General features: G+C 44.1%; 1 protein-coding gene across 2 annotated transcripts; it reads right to left on the bottom strand.

Moving 5' to 3' along the window:
- Window positions 1-1,098: 1,098 nt before the first annotated feature.
- LOC116952559 (synaptotagmin-11-like) lies at window positions 1,099-20,768 on the bottom strand. 2 transcript variants are annotated; one of them, XM_032972055.2, is made up of 4 exons: window positions 20,630-20,768; window positions 8,739-9,625; window positions 6,475-6,595; window positions 1,099-4,067 (listed from the first exon to the last, which is right to left on the bottom strand). In XM_032972055.2, exons 1-4 carry the CDS (start codon window positions 20,688-20,690, stop codon window positions 3,775-3,777), a joined length of 1,362 nt encoding a protein of 453 aa, XP_032827946.1. In that variant the 5' UTR covers window positions 20,691-20,768; the 3' UTR covers window positions 1,099-3,774. The 2 variants fall into 2 exon arrangements, with proteins under 2 accessions (XP_032827946.1, XP_032828030.1); XM_032972139.2 differs by lacking the exon at window positions 20,630-20,768 and adding an exon at window positions 13,678-13,836.
- Between the last annotated feature and the right edge of the window lie 89 nt (window positions 20,769-20,857).

Genomic DNA, 20,857 nt, shown 5'->3' with positions numbered 1-20,857 from the left:
CACGAAAGCTTCAAATCTAGAAACAATTGCTCATGCTGTGCATACATGGCAAGAGCACCACTTGAATATGCTGCAATTAAGAAATAATACTTTACAATATTTTGTAAATAAGGTACGTTGAATTTCTTTCGCACCGTACGTAGCCAACCGTGCTAATCCTGAGGTGCGGGGAGACAACAAACTAAACACAAATAGCAGTTTTAAAGAAATTAGTTTTCAATCGAGATTTAAAAGTGCACACTCCAGTGGCTTCCTAATATCGGAAGGAAGAGCGTTCCAGACGGCCCGCAGAAGCGCATCTGAAAGCGCCGCGCGATGCAGCGACCATCTTTGTTCGATGGCTCGCAGCCAAAAGACGCTGCGAGGATGACCGGAGTTCGTGTTATGGTTTATGTTGCTTGACGAGATCAGCAAGCTATTGTGGTTAATTTGTGGCACGCACTTAGTGTATTCGTTCATCAATTGGAAGCTACTGCAGCTCAGCGAACAATGGACAGACACTGCTGGATGAAGGCTTCCCTAGGCTGTCTTTGGTGGAGATTGTTTGACCATAATTCCTCACGCTGGTCACTGCGAGTTGGTGAAAATGGGGATGGTGGGGGGGGGCCCTGCGTCGGTTCGGATAACGATAATTAGTTTTGTCAGCCATGGCCGGGAATCAAACGCGGGTCGCTGGGTTACCTGCTAACCGCTGTGCCATAACCTCACCCCAATTAGGGAATGCACAAGGAGATTGATGAATCAGAATGGTGTAGTGCCAGAGACATTTTTTTCCAACAGCATCCAGCAGGCAAAGAGGTTTTTGCAAACCTCTTTATTTTAATCCCACCCACTTTTATAGCCAACAGAGAACCCCTTTTGCACTCCCTATATTCGTGTTTTGTAATATTATCCCAGTGGTTGCGACTGACAGCTTAAATTATTCTGATTTGACAGGCGTTAGAAGTCGTGTAATTATCAAGTGCTGCACCAAGGCGGCAACAGTTGGCAATGTTTTGACCGAAGGTGGTTCATTTATTAAGTTTTGTAGAAAAAATAATGATGGGTAAAAATGCTCAAAGATTTTTTTTTTAAACAAAGATGAAAAAAAATCTCAAGCACATTTGTTAACATTTATTTTTTAATGTATGCAGTAATTATATACAAATCAATAAACGTAAGTAAAAAAGCACGTTTATATTTACATTTTGAATATTTTAATGCACGGTAGGGTCTGTTAATCATATAGCATTCAAAACATGATCCGTGTAAACAGAATATATCACTATCCTGCACAGATGGCCAAAATACTGTGTATGGTATTAGGAGTAAGACAATAACTTTGTATAAAATAAAAATCACTGAATATAACAAGTGACTGCATGCTTAAGTCATTGTATTTTGAATCCTCCTTCTCTTTAAAACACAAAATAACAAGGTGTACACAACAGGAATGCCGTTCATTAATTCGTTTGCAGAACAGATTTAATGCAGTACGCACTGTATACAGCAAGGTGCACATTTGTCCCCGAAGTGCACGAGAAAATGTAAACATTCACAGCATTTTCTGAACAGGCACACGAGTGGCACAAGCAGGCAGGACACCAAAACGAAATAAAATTGATGCATAAATAAATTCATGTTTCAGTTGACACGACATGCCTTGATTCAGATGTGGGACAGAAGCTGTCACTCTGACAGGGTCTGCATGGTCCACATACATGGCGACCTGGCATATCGAACACTGTAATGAGCCGAAGTGCTACATTATATATACTGGTATATATGTTGCGAAATTACATTTGTGCGATAAATTATGAGCTGTCGTTTTCATGATGCCTACACACATGCACACTCACGTTTCATATGAATATGTGTAATCTAGGACTAATGTATGTATGTGCATAATGAGTCATGTTTGTTTCAATGTATATAATAGGATTTTGGTTTTAGCCAGATGGTAGTTGCTATTCATTGTGTAGGCCAAAATTCCATTTCATTTTTTATCCAGCTGTTGGAGAATTCATCTGATGTATTTGTATGCAGTGTATTAATATATTCTGAATGCTGTTAAAAAATATTATAGATTGTGGAAAATTCCACATTCTATATTGTGGATGATATGAACTTTAGTTTCGACTTCCCGCTAATGTCTAGAATTTGTGCAAAACGATACTTATAAAGGCAAAGGTATGGCCAAACGAAATGTTCAATAATCAATAAGTTGACATCATGTTTGATTCCGCTTGTAACAATGAAGGAGTGGGTAAGTGTAAGTCTTTGGGAGGTGAGGGTACTGCTCGTGTGTGAGTATTTTTTTACTCCTGAAAGAAAGTGCATCAAGCCATGCTTATAGTCTGAAGGGATTAATTGCCCCAGATAATTCAAACTAAACTAAACAAATTAAACGTAAGTAAAAACTAAACAAAAAATATATTATAAAACTAAACTATTTTAATAAGTAAGGCCGACTGAGCTATATAGCTCTTTTTCAGAAGTCACCTGGCCACAAATGATAGCTCAACGAATTGGCTTATCACGTGGAAATTTATAGTCGCCAAATACTCTAAACACATGTTTGTAAATGTGGAGGAAAAAACCGGAGTACCCGGAGAAAAATCCACACGACCATGGGGAGAACACGCAAACTCAAAATATACAGCAGGCGTCAGGGTCGGGATCGAACCCACAACCTCCTGTATACCAGGCGAGGCAGCTAACATCTCGTCACCATGGTGCCCCAATTAAATTACTATTATTATTATACTGTGCACTGTTTAAAATTGCATTCGTGTATTCTATCAATATTACTTTCCCCCAGGTTCATGTAAATCTTACAACGATTCTGATCGCATTGTCTCGTGCCAATCGAAAGTTTAGCCACAGGTTATTTACAAGTTTTTTTTTGCCACATTTACATTTGACAGTGGCTGCGAATATAAACACTTATTAAGTAACACATTCAAATGACACCTACAGCAATAAATACATCAGGGGCATGAACATGTGATTTTATATGGTTAGGAGATGTTTCCAAAACAGATGCGAGTGGGACTTTACTTATCAGGTGACCAAGTGAAATGATTGATAACTTAGGCCCCCAATTTTCAGAAAATGGCAAACGAGGTATACGAGGAATAATAATACATGGTTAGAACTCTTAAGCCGTGTAAAACAAGGCCATTTATTTCATAATCAGGGGGTATGAAACTAAACCCAATTCCAGATCCACTTGTAGTCTACTTCTGTGGATCAATATGAGTTTGTTTCGTTATGTCATCAAATTATTTTCGTGACAGAGACAATGATGCTCCACTATTTAGTCAAATATTTGTCCTTTTTAATGGTATTGCAAAATGGCATATGTTTCAAGATGTGTGGAATATATCTATGCGTGAAATGTCAAATATTAAATTTGGAAATAACGCAACGTCAATTTTCCAGGCCAGAAAAATTTAGAGGATTTTTATGTTGCCTCTTAAGCTGAAATGTATAAAGGCATAACATTTTTAATGGACTGCTAAAACTATTATAAGCTAAACTTTACTCATTATTGATCCACAGTGATGTTCAGTAAAATATAAAAACACATTTAGTGTACCCAGTGGCCTAAAACCTGGTCTCCACGACCTCGTTTCTATCTATAAAGTGGCTCAAAAGTTTCCATTTCCAGCCCATTAAATTTTGATGCAACTCTCAATAATATATACACATAGATATGCAAATAAAATGAAATCAACAAAACCGCTGCTACAGATTGCTGTGGCCTTCCAGAGGGCCCAGTTGTCGCTGCGGTCAGCACTCGCTCAGCGGGTGCCACTTGGCGATCTGGCGGCGCGGATTCTCACAAACCTCGCGCCAGTGCTCAGTGCCAGGCCCCAGGGCCAGCCTCCCAATCACCTCGTCCTTGGTGGTGCGGTCAAAGTCCACCACTGTGAGCTCGACGGCCAGGTCAGAAAGGCCTTCCTCGGGCAGCTCAAACACAAACGACTCGTTGAAGACGGGGTTCAGCGTGCACTTCTTGACGTGCGTCTTCTTCTTGGCGAACCGTCGTTTCCCACTGTATATGTTCACCTTCACGTATGGGTCTACGGTGGGGGGGGAATAACAGACACAAACATAACCTTCAACCCATGGCTCTCTCTCCTTCTGCAAAATTGAGCAATGTAACCACACTCACAGATGGGGCTTTTACAGCAGTGTACAAGGTGGCATTATCGTGCTGAACAGAGGGCTTCTTTACATTCATAGAAGAGGGATTAAAAAAAAACTGAATGTAGGAGCAGAGAAGTGGAAAAGTTAGATTCCTAGTGGAGCAGAAAAAAGACTTAAGAACTGGAAAGAGGTGACATGAGGTGATGGTAACTGCATTTTATGAATGATGCAGCGGTGAGAGGAGTAAAATTAGTACTTGTGATTACATGGTCATGAGCATGTCTTTGGTAATGAATAGTGAATGAAGTCATTTGGGAGAGGTCAGTGGATTCTATTGTTTCCAAGCTCTACAAGACAACCGTTTCTATTGTCATTGAGAGTCTGGCCCCATTGAGGACAAATACTACTTGTTGTGCATGCTTTGCCTCCTGGTACACATAAAACTTATGTGAACAACATTTGCTGGTTATCAGGACAAAAAGATTGCATGCATATAATTCGCCTCCTGTATATATTCCTTTGTTCAATGAAGGTTATTGACCCAACTATAGAAAGGTAAAAGTTCTACCATTGGCTCAGAGTTGGAAGGTTGTACCACCTAGTGTTTGAGCAGGCAATCAATGCTTTCACTTTAATTTTCACTTTCACTATACTACACCTTATGTTGTGTTTTTCACTCTTACAACGCTTCTAATTCCGATGCCAGTCGCTCTTCACACTAACGACCTCTAAACTTGACCTCTCTTCTCCTCATACTCGTACTGTGTCTTTAGATATCATTGCATTTGTAGGCTTTGTGCATGATTTGTCTGGAAATATAAATCGCTTTTTTTAAATTACCAAAATACCAGTTTATGGTAAACCTAATGCAAGATTTTTTAAAACTCCGAGTCTATTAATTTTATGGATACAAATACTGTAAAAGTAACACATTCTGAAGAAAAACCTCGACTTTATTTAGCTTGAAAGTCTTGTTAAATACACTGTACAAGTTAGGGTAAACTCAAAATTATATAAAAAAGTTTGCATTGGGGATTTAGATTTCTAGATTTTATAGATGCATGTTCTCCAATGTTTAGTGACATTTTTCACAAAGACAACATTCACTACCTCGCCAAAAGACACATTTTTAAATACCATTCTCATTTAGTGCAGCTATCATAAGGTGTATATCATGTTTACGTTCGATGCGTGTGTAAGAGGTCAGCATGTTCCATTACTTAAAATATCTCCACTTTTAAGTATGGGCTGTGCTGATCTCTACTGGTGGTCTTGAGCTAATGCCAACAATTCCATATTTCTCTCTTAGGAAACACCCATGCCACATGGCACGCACCCGTTTAGTTCCAATAAAGTGTTACACTTTTGGGGATTGGTAATATTGACGAGTGGTAGTGCATTTCACACTCGTTACAAAGGTTCCCAGTTCGAGTCCAGTGGCTGCCCTGGTTAATACCGTATATCTGGTATCTACTTCAGAGTGGATGTTAAAGATCCAGTGACATTGTTTAAAAAGAGAGTAGACCATGTGTGCCGATATGAACGGATATATCTACTAGATTTTACAATGGACTCACAAATGTATTCATGTTGGAATACCACGTGGTTACATTGTCCCCTACTGCCAGATTATACCATCTATGAAACATAGCGCCTTCATAATTAGCTTGCACTATAATAATGGCGCACATACCACGTTGTTAAATAATTTTTGATGCTTATGTTATCTATGCATGCCAGACTAGGGACTGAGTCAACCTCAGACCAAAATTTATACTTACAAACTTAGATATGTAGAGAGGGAAGGGGAGGGGGGGGCATGGAATTACATATAGGATGTATAAATTGCATGTTCCCTTTACCCAGGAAAGCCTCGCTTAGTCTCAAGACTGTTTCGCATGAGCAGCCCATACTGTTACGACGCTTGGCCAATTCTACTTTTTGTCTGGCATGTGGGAGAACACCGGAGTCCTCGGAGAAAACGAAACTAAATACACCGCAGGAGAACACTCAAAGCTCAGCACAAGATAGATTTGTTAATCCATTCCTTTACTGCCATCTCCCGGCCACCTTCACAGACGAAGCCTCCCATGCCCGGTATTATTTGTGCCAACCAGGCTCAACTGTGCTTCTGAAGATCTAACAAGTGAAGGCGTGTTCAGTGTGGTTTGGTGATCTGATAATTTTCACATAAAAGTCAGAGTTTAAAATGTTATACGTGCTAATTTTAAAACTGCATTTTTGTTGTTCATTAAAAAAAAACACAGCAATGTATTAATGCTATTATAAGGGTGTTGCCATTCGTCTGGTTGTGACTTTTGAGGTTTTGAGCGGCCATACCTGAGAGACCGACGATGTCTGTTTTTGGAAGGTGCCTTGCCTTCAGCACAACCACAGTTAGTCTGCTCGCCGCTGGGTGGTAACACAGCGAGACCAGGATCTCTCCGCGGCCCACCGATTTCTAAACAAAACGTAAAAATGCAACAAACGAAAAGCGATTGCTATTGAGAAACGTCATCGTGATATAGAGACGGATGTCAATTACTCTAATAACTAGAGCATTTTAAAATATATAATATACTCTATATATGATGTTTAGTGAATTTCACCATCGATTATAATGCATCACGATTGTGCTCTAAGATAACCAAGTCAAATGGCACAGAACAACTCCAAAATATGGTACTGTGACGCTATTTTCATTGCCTCTTCTGCGAGGCTCTTTCACTATATTGCATTCCTTCATGATGTCATGTTGTCGATAGAGTTGCTTTCTGTAAGAATTATAATATATGTATCGAGTAACAATTAATATTTCTACCTTTAACACTCAAAGAGGTTGCCATAGTAGATTTAACAAAAAAATAATATATTTTGTGCAGCTATTGTTCCCAAATTGTAACCTTTACATAACTAATTTATTGTACAGGAAAACCATTCGCTTACAAATTCAGTCTACTCGAAAACCAGATGCAATTGCATGTGGGTATCTGGAGTTCAATTCGAGGATCTTAGCTGCACCATGTCAGTATGCAGAAGTATAACACCGACTACATGTCACTGCGTTACCTCCTACTGGACTAACTTAATAAAGTAATATTATACATCGTGATTGAATTCGGAACGAAAGCAGGCATTATAACATATTTTATCCAATTTTGATCCTGAAATGCTGTGTTTTGGACACCATTAATCATTAAAGCAGTACAAATTTAGTTAATGTCCCTGCTTTGTCATCATCATCATCATCCAGCTAAATGGTTTTTAGCTATTTATTAAATTGATCATGTTTTTGTTTTTACAAACGTGATAATGATCAATTACATTTATGAACATGGTATTGGATATAATCCAGGGTGAGCATCAGTGAAAGGGCTGTTAAGTTATATTTGAATCATAATAGAAAAGTCATGTTTATATATAAAGAAAATGTTGCAGCTAATGAGCACCCAATGCAATGGTGTTTGCATAGGAAAGGGCTTTAACCAACACTGAATATATAATACCTGGTGATTAATATAAAGGTGGTGAGGTTGATGAAGATTGTGATAAAAATAAATTATGGGACTCATTAGTCGCATACAATGCATTAAATGTGTTTCAAGTGTGTTTGATGGAACACCTTATTTAAAAGCATTTAACATTTTTAAGTACCGATTTAAAGCTTTCGTGACTGCAAGGATTCATCTTCTTTGGTTCTTTCGGTAAAGTCACGTAGAATGAGAATAAAATAATACATTGATAAAATAAAATAACACAATAATATTCTCACGACGTTTCGGCCACAACACAAGCGGCCTTCATCAGGTGAAGGGGACAAAACTGTCTGGAGGACAGCGCTGAAGGCCGCTTGTGTTGTGGCCGAAACGTCGTGAGAATATTATTGTGTTATTTTATTTTATCAATGTATTATTTTATTCTCATTCTACGTGACTTTACCGAAAGAACCAAAGAAGATTTTTAAGTACTTCATAATTGGAACGTTATTTTAAGGCCTTTCAGTCTTTTGTCAATGTATTATTATAAACACGGCACTACACCAATAGTAATAGTTATTGGAAAGCATAAATACATTTATTATGATATACTGTTCTCACTTAACCGAGCATGGTGATTTATATGGGATTTTTTTTTCACTTGAGTGTAAACAGAGTAAATCATCCGTGCCATGGTAAACTTCACATCGCAATTTTTGGCAGAATGCGGGACCAGTGCAACTCATTTCATTTGTGTAATATGAACTGTGTAACAAAAAAGATTGCCTAACATATAAAGGGTAATATAAATGAATATATTATAAATTAATATATTAATTTGAATACATAAGCACGTAACATTCAGGTAAAAACAAGATCCTATTCATAAAATCGTCCAATATATTTATTTTGTTCTGTATGATCTAATCCTCTAACACAATATTATAATTTTATAATGCTCAATCCTTATTTCAAAAAGTGTAGGCCATGTGCAGAGCTTTTTGCCGAGTTTAAATGCCAGGAAATGAATAAAGTTTTAAATCATGAGTATAACATCGTTTTGCCATATCCTATTTAAAAAAATGTGAGTTACCAGCTCTCCGCTCGTGTGAAAAACAATTACCTCACCTGTACATTTCTCTTTGTGATGTCTCGGCTCAAAAAGACCTTGTCGGGACTCAAATCAATTCCAGCCAAGGGCACCATCACCTCACCAATAACGTCATCTCGGGAGAATCTATCAAAGCTCAGAACGAGAAAGTGCAAGACGAGACTCTGGAGCTGATTGTAGGCAATGCCATAGAAGGTAAACGTTTCGTCGAACATGGGATCCAGCGTTCTCCTGAGCACTCGTGTTTTGATCTTGTGCTTCTTATCAGGCAAGATGGTCATTTTCACATATGGGTCAGAGCTGCCCGTCTGATCGTCCATTACGGGGAGACTGCGCGCCTCCCGTATTGTGACCACAAATGCCTGCTTTTGGAAATTGTACTCGACGGCAAAGAGGAGTGTGCCCAGGTGGACGTCTTCACCGTCAAGAGAGAACGGGGAAGGGCTCTTGCTCGACGACAGATCTTCAGCGCCTCTCCCGTCGCAGTCGGTGCGACTTGCCGGAGAGCTCTGCTCGCTGAACGAGCGACAGGATGGGTTTTGCGGCGAGCCCAGTTCGAGTCCGGGTGTGCTGCGGATTGTGTTTTGGTTGCCATCGGGGCTGGCCAGTGTGAGATTGCCGGACTGGGCTAGTGTTACATTTTGAACCATGACGGGTGGCTTTAGGCTCCTATTTTGGTTGTCCTTGAAGGGTTCTACCTCGTGTTTGTTCTCATAGCACTTCACTTCGCCCACTTCTTCAGAGTAGACATTTATGCCCTTTAAAATGTGAGCAAGTTTAATGGGTGATGATTTGCTTGCTCTCCTGGTTTTACCCAGGCAACAGATCCACGCGTATGCCGAGGCTGAGAGTGTCACAACCAACAGCGTGACGCCAACAAGTGCCAGCACAATTGGTGACACGTCTGTAAAAGAAGGGGATGAGGCACATACATGATACACCAATATTAAGATACAGGTACCGATTTAGTTTATCAAAATTATTTTCAAGTACAGTATTCCATCGGCTAATATTCATTGCTAGGCCTCGGCAAGGTAAGGTAATTTACCCTTTTTACCGGGTAAAAGGGTAAAGGTAAAGGGTCAAGGTGTCGACATGCCAAGGGGTAAGGTAAAGGGTAGGGTAAAGGTAGCGCAGAATAATTACCTGGTAGGGTAAAGGTAGCGCGAAGTATTACCCGGTAAATGCCTTGTTTACCGCTCGCTAAAAGCTCCGTGGCGCAGTCCATGGCCTCCATTTAAAATTGGAATCATCGAGAGTCTTCTATAAATGAATAAAGTGCTCTACCTAGCATTTACCTGTTATAAACCTTGCTCATGTGTAGTACCCCAGTAATTACCCTGTAATCGGGTAATTTGTAGGGGGTAAGGGTAGAAGGTAGGGTAGAGGTAGGCTCGTTGTTTTTACCTTTTACCTTACCTTGCCAAGGCCTATTGCTCGCATTCTATAGCTCAGCAGTAGAGAGCTGACGCTTGCTTGCGCGAGACCCTGTGTGCATTCTCTAGCAATGCCACTTTGTTATGTGGTGCGGCGGCACACGCTGTAAGCCAACACTCGGGACACGGGGCTAGTCACCCTGAGATCAAGATGTGTGGGTAACAGCAGTGACCACAATTCTCCATGGCAAGTAGGCAGTTGATCTGCACGGATTTTTAGTTTTATCCCTCTATGCGAGTTTTCAGCAGGTGATCAAATGTTCTACCACATATAAAATCGCTTATTAATTGAATGTATTGTTTGATATTGGTGGTGGCATAAGATTGTAATTTTGTTATCATTCACCACGTAAAAATAAAGCAAAATGTTTGTCCATTCACCTAGGTGCCTTCCACAGTTCAATGCATCGAAACAGTATTTTTTTAGCAAACTTTTGAACAGCTTTAAAATTTCTTTATCTGTCTTCGTGTTCTCCATTGCAAGGCCCGCGGGCCACTGGCGGCCCCTAACTTGCGGCCCTCGATAATATACAACATGTGAAAACACCCAATCGTGCTGTCCAACACAATGGCTCCAAATGTGTGGCAGCCCTCACACTGATGTCTTATCGGCGAAAGTGGGTCCACTCTGAAAATTCTTGAAGAACACCGATCTGTCTCATCAGCAGTGTCACTTGTTAAACAAATGCTGCACGGTCGTCTCATGTCATCGCCAAGTGCCTTCCTTAAACACCATGGGGCCTTACTCTTTGGTTCTTTCGGTAAAGTCACGTAGGTAGAAAAATAAAACAAAATAAAAAAGAATATATCACGACGTTTCAATCGCAACACAAGCGGCCGTCGTCAGGCGGAAAAAAAATAATCCAGCAGCAGTTCCACTGCTGGATTATTATTTGTATTCTCTTTTATTTTTCCACCTACGTGAATTTACCAAAATGGATTCCTGCAGTCACAAAAGCTTCAAATCAAGATTGAACCATGGGGCCTGTTAGAGCCCATTCTGCTGTTGAGACTCGGGACGTTAAAACCTACTTAGCCAGATTCTCATGAAAACATTCGACCTGAACCTTCATTGGCTGCGTCACTAAAATGTTCATGCATTTTACGTGGTGAAAGAGACCACGTTGTGCTCATTCTTTTCATTGTCATACTCATAATCCACCGCAACAGCTTTGCTGTAATAAATGATGTGCTATATTGCATTTCTGTAATCTGTTCAATGGGCCCCATAGCGTTCATGTATTGCTTTTATATATACCATCAGGCTAGCCAGCATTGTTTAACAAGCCATTATTTTATTATTTTATTGTTTCCCTTCTACGTGACTTTACCGAAAGAACCAAGAATATAAGCCACATGCCGTTGATGAGACTGAAAACCAGCCCACGATTTGCTTGCTTAGGCAAATGCTATTAGAATCGTTAGCTTCTTGGAAGGCTGATGAGGGATTAAAATGTTTCTAAACTGGTAGAATAAACCACTCAGGATGCATGATAATGATCTACGCATGTCGGTGTACGAGTAATAGGAATATATACAGCTGGACCCTCCTGAAACAGTCCTCAGGCACAATGTTTTTGAGGGTGTATCTGGTAAAATAGTGTTTAGCCCAACGTGATAAAAACAAAAAAAACAGTCATAGCTTTCCAGCAAAATGTCTTATTTGAAAATGTTATTTAAATTACCACTAAGCATGAGCGTACACTTTATAAAATAATGTATTTTATATTATACGCAATCATTGCACTGCATGTTACATAACAGATGCTAAATCTTTTAGCATTTTATGAAGTGATGTACTCCCAGAGGCCGTGGGCCCGATGGGTTGTGTAAGAATACTTTTATTTTTTATTTGGAATGATGGATATAACAGGGAGCCGCAGAGTCAGCTTATCTATCTTATTTTGTCGTGAAGCCCTCTCGTCGTGGCTAGCAGATCTCGACATTGGCATTTCGCTACATTATACCATACGCAAGAGCAGAATATATCTTATCAACCGTATGGTCATGAATAGCACATTACTGTATTCGTGACCATACGATTGGTAACATGTTTTACTTGACACCAGGGGTAATGATTGCACAGTACATAATAGAGGGGAGATGCTTAATCCCGATTAGTCGATCATCAGAGACGGGATTGTTCGAGCCTCTGCATTAGGTCGGCCTGCTAAGACGTCGTGACATCACGCCGAGCCCTCAATAAATAATCATTTCGCAGAATGTGGCATATCGTGAGAATACAACCTTTATTCCCCCCCCCCCCCCATTTTACATCCGATGCTGCTGCTATTTCTAGAAAGCAAGCTGTCCGATACTATATATCTCACGGGATACATACAAAAATGTAACGTACATGAAAGAAAAACTATTCCATTTAAGTAACGAAATTTGCAATCACTGGTTACCGCATGCATTTGTTATATAAACGTGTACTCATATATCAATAGGTTTGCTAGACGTCACTTTCATTGGACTTATAGTTTATAAATAATACGAGTATATACCTGTATTAATTGAGAAGACACGCACCATTGTCTGATACAGTATGCGAATGTATAGGCGTTAATATTTAATTGCATTAAGGTTGTCATGAAATATTCAGACCGGTGTCCTCCATCGCTCATTTTCCACCGGTGCACATGAATTATCCACGTCATTCACATGCAATATCGTTGTCTCTCAAATTCAGGACCCCCCCCCCCCCCCCTCAAAAAACAAAACACAAACGAAGAGTCTGACGGTGCGTTTGAACGTCATTTGTTGGCGACAGCGCTCAGAGTAAATGTATACACGATGCGTTAACGCGTGATATTTTACGAATGAAATTATTGCACGAACACGGTACAGTGCCGCACTTGCCAAGAGGGATACAACACAAAAAAGCCGTGGCCCTTCCTTCGCCCCGTGATTTGCTGTGGAATCAAAGCGACACTCAGACACACGCGCACGTCTGCTGCACCCCGGGCGTATTCTGACGACGATACACCAAGTGTAGCGATCGATAACAGACGGAGCAGCGCACATCCGCTGTGCGCACGCTCGGTTATTGCTGATGATGCACGGCTCCTGCCCACTGACGCTACCCAGCAAATGTTTTTTTTATATATAGAAAACGCCCCTTACATGTTGGCAAATTTCAAATTGTATTCTACAGTGTGTGTGTGTTAGACGTACGTGCTTAGACATCAACGTACGGCATGCTTTTCATTCATCGACATCATGTTGGTCATGATGATGATAATTATCAGCATCATTCATCAACGCTCATCAAGACAAACACTCATCAAGACAAACATCATCGTCATCACCAGAATCATCATGACTACTATCATTATGACCACACAAATCATCAGCATCTCGATCATCACCATGACAATCATGACCAGCATCATTACCATCACTATAATTGTCATTACCATCATGACCACCAAATTCATTACGATCTCGACCATCATCATCCTGACGATCATCATCTTGGTCGTCAACATCATCGTCGTGTGTGTGCGACTTCGCTCACCGAGGCTGGACTTGGAGACGGACACCTCAAGCATCGTGCCTCTGGCTGTCCGCACGGGGCTGCTGATGCTGCTGCTGATGTTGCTGCTGCTGATGCTGCTGCTATGTTGCTGCTGCTGATGCTGCTGCTGCTGATTTTGCTGCTGCTGATGCTGTGTTTAGCTCGGTGAGGACGCGAGCGAGAGCAGGAGGAGCGCGTGTGTGTGGTGAGTCTGGTGCGAGACACCCAGAGTCTGTGCGAGAGGGAGAGACACCCAGAGTCTGTGTGAGAGGGAGAGACACCCAGAGTCTGTGTGAGAGGGAGAGACACCCAGAGTCTGTGTGAGAGGGAGAGACACCCAGAGTCTGTGTGAGAGGGAGAGACACCCAGAGTCTGTGTGAGAGGGAGAGACACCCAGAGTCTGTGTGAGAGGGAGAGACACCCAGAGTCTGTGCGAGAGGGAGAGACACCCAGAGTCTGTGTGAGAGGGAGAGACACCCAGAGTCTATGCGAGAGGGAGAGACACCCAGAGTCTGTGTGAGAGAGAGAGAGAGACACCCAGAGTCTGTGCGAGAGACACCCAGAGTCTGTGCGAGAGACACCCAGGGTCTGTGCGAGAGGGAGAGACACCCAGAGTCTGTGCGAGCGGGAGAGACACCCAGAGTCTGTGCGAGAGACACCCAGAGTCTGTGCGAGAGACACCCAGAGTCTGTGCGAGAGGGAGAGACACCCAGAGTCTGTGCGAGAGACACCCAGAGTCTGTGCGAGAGACACCCAGAGTCTGTGCGAGAGGGAGAGACACCCAGAGTCTGTTTGAGAGGGAGAGACACCCAGAGTCTGTGTGAGAGGGAGAGACACCCAGAGTCTGTGTGAGAGGGAGAGACACCCAGAGTCTGTGCGAGAGGGAGAGACACCCAGAGTCTGTGTGAGAGGGAGAGACACCCAGAGTCTATGCGAGAGGGAGAGACACCCAGAGTCTGTGTGAGAGAGAGAGAGAGACACCCAGAGTCTGTGCGAGAGACACCCAGAGTCTGTGCGAGAGACACCCAGGGTCTGTGCGAGAGGGAGAGACACCCAGAGTCTGTGCGAGCGGGAGAGACACCCAGAGTCTGTGCGAGAGACACCCAGAGTCTGTGCGAGAGACACCCAGAGTCTGTGCGAGAGGGAGAGACACCCAGAGTCTGTGCGAGAGACACCCAGAGTCTGTGCGAGAGACACCCAGAGTCTGTGCGAGAGGGAGAGACACCCAGAGTCTGTGTGAGAGGGAGAGACACCCAGAGTCTGTGTGAGAGGGAGAGACACCCAGAGTCTGTGTGAGAGACACCCAGAGTCTGTTTGAGAGGGAGAGACACCCAGAGTCTGTGTGAGAGGGAGAGACACCCAGAGTCTGTGCGAGAGAGAGAAACACCCAGAGTCTGTGCGAGAGGGAGAGAGACACCCAGAGTCTGTGCGAGAGAGACCCTGAGTCTGTGTGAGAGGGAGAGACACCCAGAGTCTGTGCGAGCGAGACCCAGAGTCTGTGTGAGAGGGAGAGACACCCAGAGTCTGTGCGAGAGGGAGAGACACCCAGAGTCTGTGCGAGAGGGAGAGACACCCAGAGTCTGTGCGAGTGGGAGAGACACCCAGAGTCTGTGCGAGAGGGAGAGACACCCAGAGTCTGTGCGAGAGGGAGAGACACCGAGAGTCTGTGCGAGAGGGAGAGAGACACCCAGAGTCTGTGCGAGAGACACCCAGAGTCTGTGTGAGAGGGAGAGACACCGAGAGTCTGTGCGAGAGGGAGAGACACCCAGAGTCTGTGCGAGAGGGAGAGACACCCAGAGTATGTGCGAGAGGGAGAGACACCCAGAGTCTGTGTGAGAGGGAGAGACACCCAGAGTCTGTGCGAGAGGGAGAGACACCCAGAGTCTGTGCGAGAGAGACCCAGAGTCTGTGTGAGAGGGAGAGACACCCAGAGTCTGTGTGAGAGGGAGAGACACCCAGAGTCTGTGCGAGAGGGAGAGAGACACCCAGAGTCTGTGCGAGAGAGACCCTGAGTCTGTGCGAGAGGGAGAGCCACCCAGGGTCTGTGCGAGAGATTGCGCGGCGTGTGCGAGTCCCCCTGCGTTGCCTCGACGAATAACCTCAATGAAAGTCGTCAACAGCCGCGTCTGCCTACGTACGGAATGACGTAAATAAGGTCTCGTGGGAGGGGAGTGGGTAGGTGGGTTAGGGGGATGCCGCTGGGGTTCGAGAGAGAGAGGGAAGAAGAAGGATCGCCGCCTTCAAACGCTGGTGGGTGGGGGGCGATGGAGTGGTGGGAGGGGGGCGATGGAGTGGTGGTGGTGGGTGGGGGGCGATGGAGTGGTAGTGGTGGGTGGGGGGCGATGGAGTGGTGGTGGTGGGAGGGGGCGATGGAGTGGTGGTGGGTGGGGGGCGATGGAGTGGTGGGTGGGGGGCGATGGAGTGGTGGTGGTGGGAGGGGGCGATGGAGTGGTGGGTGGGGGGCGATGGAGTGGTGGTGGTGGGAGGGGGGCGATGGAGTGGTGGGTGGGGGGCGATGGAGTGGTGGGTGGGGGGTGATGGAGTGGTGGTGGTGGGAGGGGGCGATGGAGTGGTGGGTGGGGGGCGATGGAGTGGTGGTGGTGGGTGGGGGGCGATGGAGTGGTGGTGGTGGGTGGGGGGGATGTAGGCGGTGGGGGGATCACTCATCCAGAAACGCGCCCACGCCTGTGGGTGCGAGTTGAGAAACACAGTGCGCACGTCTCTCCTATTCCGCACCAATTCCACGTGGATATGACGCGCTGCCTGGGGTTATTAGTGGATGAAATTCTCCCCGGCCCGTGGTCCCGGTTATTACAGGGGTTGTTGGATGCCCACCGGACTTTGGCCACCTCTGGTCGGTGTGGACCGATAGGAGGCGTGCGTGTCTCTGTGTGTGTTGGGGTGGCGTGGGTTGGAACGGTTCGCGCGCTGCGCTGCGAACCCGGGGACGATTATCCGAACCGGACCTGGGCCTCCCCTAGGTCGACTCAGCCTCGAATGAGTACCTGGTGCGGTGTGTAATAAACATCACCGCTGGGGAGACAAAGGCGGCCGGGCGTGGTACTGGCCACCCACCCCCTCGCGTGCCGTGCCGACCTACATTGGTGTCCCAACAGTCTGGCAGAGCTGTACGCGGGATATTTGTCTTTGTGGTGGCTCGAGAATGGTTCATATATTATCACTCACCGGATTCATGATCATCGGCCCTTGTCTATCCACTGCTGGATGAAGCTCCGCACCCCCCCCCCACTTCCCAATCCGTCACCATCCCTCACGGTCCATCTCACTCCTGCTCACGAACTGAATGGTCTCTCGGCTCCGTCTCCATGGACATCGTCCTCTCGGACGCGTTCTCTCCATGTCGCTTACTCCGGTGAACCGACTCCGCGGGTTTAAATGATGTGTTTCTCAAACTGTTGAGAATCACAACTCCGCGTCATATAAGCACTTTCTTTTTTTGAATGTTTTGTTCCAAGCAATTGACCTGAACCGGTTTTATTTCCTTAATGTATAAAGGGCGGGTGCGGCACACGCTAAAGGGGTTTTTTTGTGTTTTGGGGCAACATCCCGAAATGTATTGGCAGAGAAATGACTGATTGTCCATCCAAATAGAACCGTACATCATATTGAAATAGAAACCTCGGTCATATTTAGTGGCTGTATTATATATTGGCGAGTTGTGCTGAGTGCAAATAGACACTTTGGGGGTGAAAATTATGTTTTTGGAACGAATTAGTGTGTTATCGCTAATGAGCACGAATCTTGGTGATTCAATACACACGTTAAATCCGCGAACGTTTCAACCCGACGAACCAGCTTCCATCGCCCATGGTGAACCCACTTCCATCACCCCGATTCAATTAGTTGAGCCGGTGATTCACTTCCTTGGTGAACACCTGCTGTTTCCCTGATTAGCTTATTACATTTTAAAGCACTATCTATGATCACTACAGCCAACGTCATCAGGCCTCATGACATTTCAAATGGAATCGTGAACGAAAAACATGTATGATGTCACTCACGTCCTCCTCCCCCCCCCCCCTTAGTGACTGTGTCGAATATAAATATATTTTGACAGCCAAACATAATTTGACAACCTTATGATCCCAGGTGTTTTCCATTTGTCCAATGCAGATGTTATTGTTTTTTTGTTTCAATGAGCTTCCCTCCTGAATCACATCTACAAAAATGTAAAATTTCAAGCACGCATTCAAAAGCAGGATTTGAGCTTGTTTGGAAAAATGTTAAGGAACAGAAAGAATAATGCCCATCGGTTTTATCTCGGTATGAAACACCACATTTGAGGATTCGTTTTGAAGGGGGGATAGATGCAGAGGAGAGGGGAAATTATTGAATTTCAATGAACAAACGGAGATGTTTCGATCTGATCATATGAGGAAATGTTGTCAAGTAGCGGTTGGATATCTGGATGCAAGGTAGAGGAGAATGACTATTGCGTATCGATATGTTCGGAGGTGGCTACTGTGCAGGGTCACTGTGAACTATGCAGTAGACCACTGCATAGTTCACTGAGCAAAATCGTTGCAAGAGTTTCCAAACATTACGGTTGGACGTCATTATTGATCGTTTATAACATACAACTAAAGACGTTTCGAATGTTCCAGAAGTCATTGTTTTTTTTTTAGTTTCCTAAGACACAGTCATCAAAATGCCTTCCCAGGTACCTACGACTGCTGCTATCATTGTGCATTAACAACTTAAATGTTTGAATCTGGGTCTGAGCGTACGGCATTAACACCAGGCCATACCTTTTTTAAGTACTGTACCTGCATCTTGCAAACTGAGACTCAAGCATGAACAGTGAAGAAAATATCCCACTGACATGAGTGGGCACTCAGAGGCAGGTGGTATCACGTGGAAGACAGAGTAATGAAAAGCCAAGTATGTATATTGAACTTCTTTCGCACAAGACTGCCCGCCATGCAGTATATATACACACACGCCCATGCGAGATCCTTAGACTCTTTTAAAAAAATGTAGTTTCATAAAATGTACTGTAGTTATGTTATATGTGTGCTAAACTGTGAGTTAACGAGTGATAACCATATTTTTAGAATTTACTGCAGGTTAAAGGGGCCCTTACAAGAAACGGAAAAGAAAATACACAGGCTGCCCTCTGTTGGATAGATTTATGCCACAAATGAATAAATACACATCACTGACAAAACACAATTTAGATCGAATTAACACTACCATGCCTTCATTTTGCCCGAACAAACTGTCTAGGTTTAAATTGACAAATAATGACTCCTGTTTAGGGAGAAAACAAAAAAACTAAATGTTTTGATTTCATTAAGCTCATTTTAAAATGCATTAAACCTTCGTCGATCACGAAGGGTTCTTATTTAAGCAACACTTAAAGCTTTTTCCAAAATGCGGTATAAGAAGCAGAACAGTGGCCTGTCACTTACAACAACTAAACCTCTCTCATCTCTCCTTTGACCTATTGTCCCACCCACTCTGTGCACCGTCTGTAGACCCATGTCTAAAATCACATACAGTATTTAGAACTCGCACAGAAAGACATGCGACTTACAGTTCACGTGTTTAGGCTAGGTCATGGCGAAATAAATCGCAGTTGTAGTTGAAATTTACCTTTTTTTTATACAATTCTCACCATTGGTTCAGGACCACATATGGTGATGAGCACCACCCCATTCTCGTGCCCGTGGAAAAATGCTTTAATTTTGCCCTAAATTACAACTGTGGACTCTTTCACAATCCACTGCTGGACGGTATATGTTGAACTTCTTTCGTACCGTACGTAGCCAACAGTGATTATTCGGAGGCGCGGATAAACGCCTTTTCAAGTCACCACCACCCCCCCCCTCGGTCCTGCAAAGTAACGATCCACCCAGCTCCTTTGCACTGAACAGATGTCATCGCTCCATCTCCCTGGCTAATGTCCCCTGCGATGTGTTCCATCCCTTGACTACCACTCCACCGTTATTCTTGACTATCAGCCGCCATGGCATGGCCCGATAATTGCATAATTTAAAAAAATAATATGAGTCTTTTAATTACATGTTTTACTACCACCACCACACTCTCAGCTCATCTCCGGAGAGCAAGCGGCTCCAATTGCGGAACGCAAAAACGCAAGCAACGTCAGTAGCTTTCTAAGGTGAGACTTCGAGGAGCGGAGAGACTCTTCCATCAGGATCAGAAGAACCACGGGCAACTTGGCGATGCCTGAACCACCTTCGTACAAAGGTGTCGGCTGCCGCAAAGCAAACCGCAGGAGGCGGGCTTGTCTCGACCGCGACCAGAACACGAACTGCATCTGCAGCGAAGAGCTGACGATGCCTCGCGCATCTTGCTCCAGTGGCGTTTGTTCGAGGAGCCATGCACAGCTTATGGTTTAAGTACCGTCTGTTCTCCGATAACGCTTGTTTCCCTAAGGCGAATTGGATATAACGCGGTGAATGTATGAGGCAAAAGTTTTTTTTTTATAACGCGGTGAATGCCGATGGGATATCACGCAATTCAGTGACCATGACTACGTGGCGCGAGTGGAAATAAGCGATTGCTACGGCTGCCTCGGCGTAGCATCATCACACAAGGTGGGATACTGCTGGATGCCTCTAGATGCTACCCACGCGCTTCAGTCATTGTTCAGCCCGTGTGATATCGTGGACTGTCCTTTTACCCTATATTATGTTATTTATTATAACGAGATTTTTCCATAACGTGGTGTTCTTCAGGTATGCAACTCCCGCGTTATAGGAGAACAGACTGTACAGTACGATTACTGACCATGTGCGGCAGGTGCGCATGAATGGTCATCATGGATCTAAGTTGGTGTGATGCACTCGAAATGAATAAATTGTATTTTCTCTCAATGGGCTCACAATGAGTGTGCAATGCGTATGGGGATTATTCAATGGAGGAAATTCACAATAATGATCATTTATAGCCCGGTGTCAATCACCTGCTGGACGTAGGTCTCCCCATGCTGTTTCAGCTGCAGGTGTTGTTCTCCCATTCTTCATGCTGGTCGATGGCGGAGTCGAGGATTAGGTTCCGATGCCACTCGCCGCCGATGTTAGACATGACCAGAAATCAAACGGAGATCGCTGGGTTCACGGTCTACAATCGCTGGCCACAGACGTTGGCCTACGACCAGTGCACGGAGTGATTGATGGTGGTGTGGCGCTCG

The sequence above is a fragment of the Petromyzon marinus genome, chromosome 1 (genome assembly GCF_048934315.1).
Source record: "Petromyzon marinus isolate PM22_M1 ecotype Great Lakes invasive population chromosome 1, UKy_Petmar_22M1.pri1.0, whole genome shotgun sequence".
NCBI lineage: Eukaryota > Metazoa > Chordata > Hyperoartia > Petromyzontiformes > Petromyzontidae > Petromyzon > Petromyzon marinus.
This window is presented reverse-complemented; position numbering and strand designations above follow the sequence as displayed.

What these genes read in the sequence shown, in the direction of transcription:
- LOC116952559 (XM_032972055.2), bottom strand. Translation starts at nt 20,690, where the DNA reads ATGAAGAATGGGAGAACAACACCTGCAGCTGAAACAGCATGGGGAGAC. An exon ending in TCACAAAGAGAAATGTACAG is followed by an intron (nt 6,596 to 8,738) that starts GTGAGGTAATTG and finishes CGTTTTGTTTAG; the next exon opens with AAATCGGTGGGCCGCGGAGA. An exon ending in AGACATCGTCGGTCTCTCAG is followed by an intron (nt 4,068 to 6,474) that starts GTATGGCCGCTC and finishes CCCCCACCGTAG; the next exon opens with ACCCATACGTGAAGGTGAAC.